The sequence below is a fragment of the Salvelinus namaycush genome, unplaced genomic scaffold (genome assembly GCF_016432855.1).
Source record: "Salvelinus namaycush isolate Seneca unplaced genomic scaffold, SaNama_1.0 Scaffold1268, whole genome shotgun sequence".
NCBI classification, from domain to species: Eukaryota; Metazoa; Chordata; class Actinopteri; order Salmoniformes; family Salmonidae; genus Salvelinus; species Salvelinus namaycush.
The window spans coordinates 27,480-37,500 of NW_024057973.1; the positions used below are offsets into that span (position 1 = coordinate 27,480).

Here is a 10,021-nt window from a genome sequence, read left to right on the forward strand (position 1 = left end):
TCTGGCTCCAGGAAACTGGCCTGTAGAGCGGTACCATTAAGGTCCAGTATTATAGAGGGACAGGAAACTGGCCTGTAGAGAGGTAACATTAAGGCTCAGTATTATAGAGGGACAGGAAACTGGCCTGTAGAGAGGTAACATTAAGGTCCAGTATTATAGAGGGACAGGAAACTGGCCTGTAGAGAGGTAACATTAAGGTCCAGTATTATAGAGGGACAGGAAACTGGCCTGTAGAGAGGTAACATTAAGGCTCAGTATTATAGAGGGACAGGAAACTGGCCTGTAGAGAGGTAACATTAAGGTCCAGTATTATAGAGGGACAGGAAACTGGCCTGTAGAGAGGTAACATTAAGGTCCAGTATTATAGAGGGACAGGAAACTGGCCTGTAGAGAGGTAACATTAAGGCTCAGTATTATAGAGGGACAGGAAACTGGCCTGTAGAGAGGTAACATTAAGGTCCAGTATTATAGAGGGACAGGAAACTGGCCTGTAGAGAGGTAACATTAAGGTCCAGTATTATAGAGGGACAGGAAACTGTAACATTAAGGTCCAGTATTATAGAGGGACAGGAAACTGGCCTGTAGAGCGGTAACATTAAGGTCCAGTATTATAGAGGGACAGGAAACTGTAACATTAAGGTCCAGTATTATAGAGGGACAGGAAACTGGCCTGTAGAGAGGTAACATTAAGGTCCAGTATTATAGAGGGACAGGAAACTGTAACATTAAGGTCCAGTATTATAGAGGGACAGGAAACTGTAACATTAAGGTCCAGTATTATAGAGGGACAGGAAACTGGCCTGTAGAGCGGTAACATTAAGGTCCAGTATTATAGAGGGACAGGAAACTGGCCTGTAGAGCGGTAACATTAAGGTCCAGTATTATAGAGGGACAGGAAACTGGCCTGTAGAGTGGTAACATTAAGGTCCAGTATTATAGAGGGACAGGAAACTGTAACATTAAGGTCCAGTATTATAGAGGGACAGGAAACTGGCCTGTAGAACAGTAACATTAAGGGTCAGTATTATAGAGGGACAGGAAACTGGCCTGTAGAGCAGTAACATTAAGGGTCAGTATTATAGAAGGACAGGAAACTGGCCTGTAGAGCAGTAACATTAAGGGTCAGTATTATAGAGGGACAGGAAACTGTAACATTAAGGGTCAGTATTATAGAGGGACAGGAAACTGGCCTGTAGAGAGGTAACATTAAGGTCCAGTATTATAGAGGGACAGGAAACTGGCCTGTAGAGAGGTAACATTAAGGTCCAGTATTATAGAGGGACAGGAAACTGGCCTGTAGAGAGGTAACATTAAGGTCCAGTATTATAGAGGGACAGGAAACTGTAACATTAAGGGTCAGTATTATAGAGGGACAGGAAACTGGCCTGTAGAGCGGTAACATTATGGTCCAGTATTATAGAGGGACAGGAAACTGGCCTGTAGAGAGGTAACATTAAGGTCCAGTATTATAGAGGGACAGGAAACTGTAACATTAAGGTCCAGTATTATAGAGGGACAGGAAACTGTAACATTAAGGTCCAGTATTATAGAGGGACAGGAAACTGTAACATTAAGGTCCAGTATTATAGAGGGACAGGAAACTGTAACATTAAGGTCCAGTATTATAGAGGGACAGGAAACTGGCCTGTAGAGAGGTAACATTAAGGTCCAGTATTATAGAGGGACAGGAAACTGTAACATTAAGGTCCAGTATTATAGAGGGACAGGAAACTGTAACATTAAGGTCCAGTATTATAGAGGGACAGGAAACTGTAACATTAAGGTCCAGTATTATAGAGGGACAGGAAACTGGCCTGTAGAACAGTAACATTAAGGTCCAGTATTATAGAGGGACAGGAAACTGTAACATTAAGGTCCAGTATTATAGAGGGACAGGAAACTGTAACATTAAGGTCCAGTATTATAGAGGGACAGGAAACTGTAACATTCAGGTCCAGTATTATAGAGGGACAGGAAACTGGCCTGTAGAACAGTAACATTAAGGTCCAGTATTATAGAGGGACAGGAAACTGTAACATTAAGGTCCAGTATTATAGAGGGACAGGAAACTGTAACATTAAGGTCCAGTATTATAGAGGGACAGGAAACTGTAACATTAAGGTCCAGTATTATAGAGGGACAGGAAACTGTAACATTAAGGTCCAGTATTATAGAGGGACAGGAAACTGTAACATTAAGGTCCAGTATTATAGAGGGACAGGAAACTGTAACATTAAGGTCCAGTATTATAGAGGGACAGGAAACTGTAACATTAAGGTCCAGTATTATAGAGGGACAGGAAACTGTAACATTAAGGTCCAGTATTATAGAGGGACAGGAAACTGGCCTGTAGAACAGTAACATTAAGGTCCAGTATTATAGAGGGACAGGAAACTGGCCTGTAGAGCAGTAACATTAAGGTCCAGTATTATAGAGGGACAGGAAACTGGCCTGTAGAGTGGTAACATTAAGGTCCAGTATTATAGAGGGACAGGAAACTGGCCTGTAGAGCGGTAACATTAAGGTCCAGTATTATAGAGGGACAGGAAACTGGCCTGTAGAGCGGTAACATTAAGGTCCAGTATTATAGAGGGACAGGAAACTGTAACATTAAGGTCCAGTATTATAGAGGGACAGGAAACTGTAACATTAAGGTCCAGTATTATAGAGGGACAGGAAACTGGCTTGTAGAGTGGTAACATTAAGGTCCAGTATTATAGAGGGACAGGAAACTGTAACATTAAGGTCCAGTATTATAGAGGGACAGGAAACTGGCCTGTAGAACAGTAACATTAAGGTCCAGTATTATAGAGGGACAGGAAACTGTAACATTAAGGTCCAGTATTATAGAGGGACAGGAAACTGGCTTGTAGAGTGGTAACATTAAGGTCCAGTATTATAGAGGGACAGGAAACTGGCCTGTAGAGCGGTAACATTAAGGTCCAGTATTATAGAGGGACAGGAAACTGTAACATTAAGGTCCAGTATTATAGAGGGACAGGAAACTGGCCTGTAGAACAGTAACATTAAGGTCCAGTATTATAGAGGGACAGGAAACTGTAACATTAAGGTCCAGTATTATAGAGGGACAGGAAACTGGCTTGTAGAGTGGTAACATTAAGGTCCAGTATTATAGAGGGACAGGAAACTGTAACATTAAGGTCCAGTATTATAGAGGGACAGGAAACTGGCCTGTAGAACAGTAACATTAAGGTCCAGTATTATAGAGGGACAGGAAACTGTAACATTAAGGTCCAGTATTATAGAGGGACAGGAAACTGTAACATTAAGGTCCAGTATTATAGAGGGACAGGAAACTGGCCTGTAGAGAGGTAACATTAAGGTCCAGTATTATAGAGGGACAGGAAACTGTAACATTAAGGTCCAGTATTATAGAGGGACAGGAAACTGGCCTGTAGAGCGGTAACATTAAGGTCCAGTATTATAGAGGGACAGGAAACTGTAACATTAAGGTCCAGTATTATAGAGGGACAGGAAACTGGCCTGTAGAGAGGTAACATTAAGGTCCAGTATTATAGAGGGACAGGAAACTGTAACATTAAGGTCCAGTATTATAGAGGGACAGGAAACTGTAACATTAAGGTCCAGTATTATAGAGGGACAGGAAACTGTAACATTAAGGGTCAGTATTATAGAGGGACAGGAAACTGGCCTGTAGAACAGTAACATTAAGGTCCAGTATTATAGAGGGACAGGAAACTGTAACATTAAGGTCCAGTATTATAGAGGGACAGGAAACTGGCCTGTAGAGCGGTAACATTAAGGTCCAGTATTATAGAGGGACAGGAAACTGTAACATTAAGGTCCAGTATTATAGAGGGACAGGAAACTGGCCTGTAGAGCAGTAACATTAAGGTCCAGTATTATAGAGGGACAGGAAACTGTAACATTAAGGTCCAGTATTATAGAGGGACAGGAAACTGTAACATTAAGGTCCAGTATTATAGAGGGACAGGAAACTGGCTTGTAGAGTGGTAACATTAAGGTCCAGTATTATAGAGGGACAGGAAACTGTAACATTAAGGTCCAGTATTATAGAGGGACAGGAAACTGGCCTGTAGAACAGTAACATTAAGGTCCAGTATTATAGAGGGACAGGAAACTGTAACATTAAGGTCCAGTATTATAGAGGGACAGGAAACTGTAACATTAAGGTCCAGTATTATAGAGGGACAGGAAACTGGCCTGTAGAGAGGTAACATTAAGGTCCAGTATTATAGAGGGACAGGAAACTGTAACATTAAGGTCCAGTATTATAGAGGGACAGGAAACTGGCCTGTAGAGCGGTAACATTAAGGTCCAGTATTATAGAGGGACAGGAAACTGTAACATTAAGGTCCAGTATTATAGAGGGACAGGAAACTGGCCTGTAGAGAGGTAACATTAAGGTCCAGTATTATAGAGGGACAGGAAACTGTAACATTAAGGTCCAGTATTATAGAGGGACAGGAAACTGTAACATTAAGGTCCAGTATTATAGAGGGACAGGAAACTGTAACATTAAGGGTCAGTATTATAGAGGGACAGGAAACTGGCCTGTAGAACAGTAACATTAAGGTCCAGTATTATAGAGGGACAGGAAACTGTAACATTAAGGTCCAGTATTATAGAGGGACAGGAAACTGGCCTGTAGAGCGGTAACATTAAGGTCCAGTATTATAGAGGGACAGGAAACTGTAACATTAAGGTCCAGTATTATAGAGGGACAGGAAACTGGCCTGTAGAACTGTAACATTAAGGTCCAGTATTATAGAGGGACAGGAAACTGTAACATTAAGGTCCAGTATTATAGAGGGACAGGAAACTGTAACATTAAGGTCCAGTATTATAGAGGGACAGGAAACTGGCCTGTAGAACAGTAACATTAAGGGTCAGTATTATAGAGGGACAGGAAACTGGCCTGTAGAGCAGTAACATTAAGGGTCAGTATTATAGAAGGACAGGAAACTGGCCTGTAGAGCAGTAACATTAAGGGTCAGTATTATAGAGGGACAGGAAACTGTAACATTAAGGGTCAGTATTATAGAGGGACAGGAAACTGGCCTGTAGAGAGGTAACATTAAGGTCCAGTATTATAGAGGGACAGGAAACTGGCCTGTAGAGAGGTAACATTAAGGTCCAGTATTATAGAGGGACAGGAAACTGTAACATTAAGGTCCAGTATTATAGAGGGACAGGAAACTGGCCTGTAGAGTGGTAACATTAAGGTCCAGTATTATAGAGGGACAGGAAACTGTAACATTAAGGGTCAGTATTATAGAGGGACAGGAAACTGGCCTGTAGAGCGGTAACATTAAGGTCCAGTATTATAGAGGGACAGGAAACTGGCCTGTAGAGAGGTAACATTAAGGTCCAGTATTATAGAGGGACAGGAAACTGTAACATTAAGGTCCAGTATTATAGAGGGACAGGAAACTGTAACATTAAGGTCCAGTATTATAGAGGGACAGGAAACTGTAACATTAAAGTCCAGTATTATAGAGGGACAGGAAACTGGCCTGTAGAGTGGTAACATTAAGGTCCAGTATTATAGAGGGACAGGAAACTGTAACATTAAGGTCCAGTATTATAGAGGGACAGGAAACTGTAACATTAAGGTCCAGTATTATAGAGGGACAGGAAACTGGCCTGTAGAACAGTAACATTAAGGTCCAGTATTATAGAGGGACAGGAAACTGGCTTGTAGAGTGGTAACATTAAGGTCCAGTATTATAGAGGGACAGGAAACTGGCCTGTAGAGAGGTAACATTAAGGTCCAGTATTATAGAGGGACAGGAAACTGTAACATTAAGGTCCAGTATTATAGAGGGACAGGAAACTGGCTTGTAGAGTGGTAACATTAAGGTCCAGTATTATAGAGGGACAGGAAACTGGCCTGTAGAGAGGTAACATTAAGGTCCAGTATTATAGAGGGACAGGAAACTGGCCTGTAGAGAGGTAACATTAAGGTCCAGTATTATAGAGGGACAGGAAACTGTAACATTAAGGTCCAGTATTATAGAGGGACAGGAAACTGGCCTGTAGAGCGGTAACATTAAGGTCCAGTATTATAGAGGGACAGGAAACTGTAACATTAAGGTCCAGTATTATAGAGGGACAGGAAACTGTAACATTAAGGTCCAGTATTATAGAGGGACAGGAAACTGGCCTGTAGAACAGTAACATTAAGGTCCAGTATTATAGAGGGACAGGAAACTGTAACATTAAGGTCCAGTATTATAGAGGGACAGGAAACTGTAACATTAAGGTCCAGTATTATAGAGGGACAGGAAACTGTAACATTCAGGTCCAGTATTATAGAGGGACAGGAAACTGGCCTGTAGAACAGTAACATTAAGGTCCAGTATTATAGAGGGACAGGAAACTGTAACATTAAGGTCCAGTATTATAGAGGGACAGGAAACTGTAACATTAAGGTACAGTATTATAGAGGGACAGGAAACTAACATTAAGGTCCAGTATTATAGAGGGACAGGAAACTGTAACATTAAGGTCCAGTATTATAGAGGGACAGGAAACTGGCTTGTAGAGAGGTAACATTAAGGTCCAGTATTATAGAGGGACAGGAAACTGTAACATTAAGGTCCAGTATTATAGAGGGACAGGAAACTGGCCTGTAGAGCGGTAACATTAAGGTCCAGTATTATAGAGGGACAGGAAACTGGCCTGTAGAGCGGTAACATTAAGGTCCAGTATTATAGAGGGACAGGAAACTGTAACATTAAGGTCCAGTATTATAGAGGGACAGGAAACTGGCCTGTAGAACAGTAACATTAAGGTCCAGTATTATAGAGGGACAGGAAACTGTAACATTAAGGTCCAGTATTATAGAGGGACAGGAAACTGGCTTGTAGAGTGGTAACATTAAGGTCCAGTATTATAGAGGGACAGGAAACTGGCTTGTAGAGTGGTAACATTAAGGTCCAGTATTATAGAGGGACAGGAAACTGTAACATTAAGGTCCAGTATTATAGAGGGACAGGAAACTGGCTTGTAGAGTGGTAACATTAAGGTCCAGTATTATAGAGGGACAGGAAACTGGCTTGTAGAGTGGTAACATTAAGGTCCAGTATTATAGAGGATGTAGTCATGTCAGCCCGTACCTCCAGAGCAGGTAACATTAAGGTCCAGTATTATAGAGGATGTAGTCATGTCAGTCCGTCCCTCCAGAGCAGGTAACATTAAGGCTCAGTATTATAGAGACTGTAGTCATGTCAGCCCGTACCTCCAGAGCAGGTACCATTAAGGTCCAGTATTATAGAGGGACAGGAAACTGTAACATTAAGGTCCAGTATTATAGAGGGACAGGAAACTGTAACATTCAGGTCCAGTATTATAGAGGGACAGGAAACTGGCCTGTAGAACAGTAACATTAAGGTCCAGTATTATAGAGGGACAGGAAACTGGCCTGTAGAACAGTAACATTAAGGGTCAGTATTATAGAGGGACAGGAAACTGGCCTGTAGAACAGTAACATTAAGGTCCAGTATTATAGAGGGACAGGAAACTGGCCTGTAGAACAGTAACATTAAGGTCCAGTATTATAGAGGGACAGGAAACTGTAACATTAAGGTCCAGTATTATAGAGGGACAGGAAACTGTAACATTAAGGTCCAGTATTATAGAGGGACAGGAAACTGTAACATTCAGGTCCAGTATTATAGAGGGACAGGAAACTGGCCTGTAGAACAGTAACATTAAGGCTCAGTATTATAGAGGATGTAGTCATGTCAGCCCGTACCTCCAGAGCAGGTATGTCGTTGTAAGGGATGAGCCCAAAGCCGGGCATGAAGGGACCGAAGCCCTCGTAGCTGCTAGGATCTGTAGAGCTAGAGATGGCTGCCATGGTTCGCCCCCAGAAGTTACCATCTACAAGAGGAGAGGTCAGCCACATGACAATAGTATCCTTCTTCTATGGTGTTCATCACACAAGTCAGAGTTCCAATGCATTCTGCCACGTGAGGGAACTAAATGAACTAGAATAAGATTTACAGGAATATGGAATTCAATAACATTGTAACAGAATATAGCTGCAAGCAGCCATGACGGGGTTCATGCTCTATGGCACCACCGTAACAATGATTATACTGCACTATATAAAAAGTGTATTTCAGGAATGCACAGGTAAGACAGACAGGGACCAAACACCCCTGTATCTCAGGACATGACGGGAAACCAAAAACAAAAAGGTGCTGTATAATCGACTTACTTGCAAAGATGATTTTCGCCTGATTCTTGGGAACGCCTTTTACGGTGTAGGCCCACTTACGGGCCAGCTTACAGGCCGTCTCTCCGCCCTCCACACCTGGTCCGCAAAACGGAAACAACATTAGTTAAACGTCACTATACTTAGAATTGACATGTTGTGGGGCCGCGGACGTCCACAGATAGATAGACATGGTCAGACAGCTTAGTGAACAGTCTTCTCCATCCTCCACACCTTGTCAAGGGGAGAGATGTTGTTCCCAGGATGCACTGGAAATCATGTTGTGTCACGGAACTGGTCCTGAACACCAGACGGTCACATATCAGGCCTCCTTACCGGTGTTCACGGCCAGTACATATCAGGCCTCCTAACCTGTGTTCATGGGCAGTACATATCAGGCCTCCTAACCTGTGTTCATGGACAGTACATATCAGGCCTCCTAACCTGAGTTCATGGACAGTACATATCAGGCCTCCTAACCTGTGTTCATGGGCAGTACATATCAGGCCTCCTAACCTGTGTTCATGGGCAGTACATATCATGCCTCCTAACCGGTGTTCACGGGCAGTACATATCAGGCCTCCTAACCTGTGTCCATGGACAGTACATATCAGGCCTCCTAACCTGTGTTCATGGACAGTACATATCAGGCCTCCTAACCTGTGTTCATGGGCAGTACATATCAGGCCTCCTAACCTGTGTTCACGGGCAGTACATATCAGGCCTCCTAACCTGTGTTCACGGGCAGTACATATCAGGCTTCCTAACCTGTGTTCACAGGCAGTACACATCAGGCCTCTTAACCTGTGTTCATGGGAAGTACATATCAGGCCTCCTAACCTGTGTTCATGGGAAGTACATATCAGACCTAACATGTGTTCATGGACAGTACATATCAGACCTCCTAACCTGTGTTCACGGACAGTACATATCAGGCCTCCTAACCTGTGTTCACAGGCAGTACATATCAGGCCTCCTAACCTGTGTTCACGGGCAGTACATATCATGCCTCCTAACCGGTGTTCACGGGCAGTACATATCAGGCCTCCTAACCTGTGTTCATGGGCAGTACATATCAGGCCTCCTAACCTGTGTTCACAGGCAGTACATATCAGGCCTCCTAACCTGTATTCACGGGCAGTACATATCAGGCCTCCTAACCTGTGTTCATGGGCAGTACATATCAGGCCTCCTAACCTGTGTTCATGGGCAGTACATATCAGGCCTCCTAACCTGTATTCACGGGCAGTACATATCAGGCCTCCTAACCTGTGTTCATGGACAGTACATATCAGGCCTCCTAACCTGTGTTCATGGGCAGTACTTTGTCGTATCCAAACAGGGTGGTGATGTACTCCTCGTAGGCCCCCAGGATGTCGTTGTAGAAGGCCCTGGAGGTCAGGGTGAGCTTGGAGGCCTGGGCGTTCAGAGCAGCGATGATCTTGGGATGGCAGTGGCCCTGGTTCACTGCGCTGTAGGCGCTCAGGAAGTCGTAGTATCTGTTGCCCTCCACGTCCCACAAATACAGACCTGGGGAGAAGACGAGACAGAGCAGAGGGGGGACTTGGGAACAGGTACTAGAACCAAGCCTTGTCCCAAACCAGAACGGCCCATAGGGCAGGAGCCTGATGCAGCTTGATGAACGTCCCGACGCAGAGTCTACCGTTAACGTCCCGACGCAGAGTCTACCGTTAACGTCCCGACGCAGAGTCTACCGTTAACGTCCCGACGCAGAGTCTACCTTTAACGTCCCGACGCAGAGTCTACCGTCAACGTCCCGACGCAGAGTCTACC

The 10,021-nt window shown here is 43.7% G+C and overlaps 1 protein-coding gene across 2 annotated transcripts in view; it reads right to left on the reverse strand.

The window, feature by feature from the left end:
- The window catches only part of oat (ornithine aminotransferase), a 39,743-nt gene that overhangs the window by 14,382 nt on the left and 15,340 nt on the right, over positions 1-10,021 (reverse strand). The window contains exons 3-5 of one of the 2 annotated variants that reach the window (XM_038982729.1): positions 9,533-9,757; positions 8,231-8,326; positions 7,763-7,890 (exon numbers count right to left, since the gene is read on the reverse strand). In XM_038982729.1, coding sequence (XP_038838657.1) covers positions 7,763-7,890; positions 8,231-8,326; positions 9,533-9,757 — 449 coding nt within the window. Of the gene's footprint in view, positions 1-7,762; positions 7,891-8,230; positions 8,327-8,707; positions 8,727-9,532; positions 9,758-10,021 lie in introns of those variants that run through there. The other variant, XM_038982730.1, reaches the window with a different exon arrangement.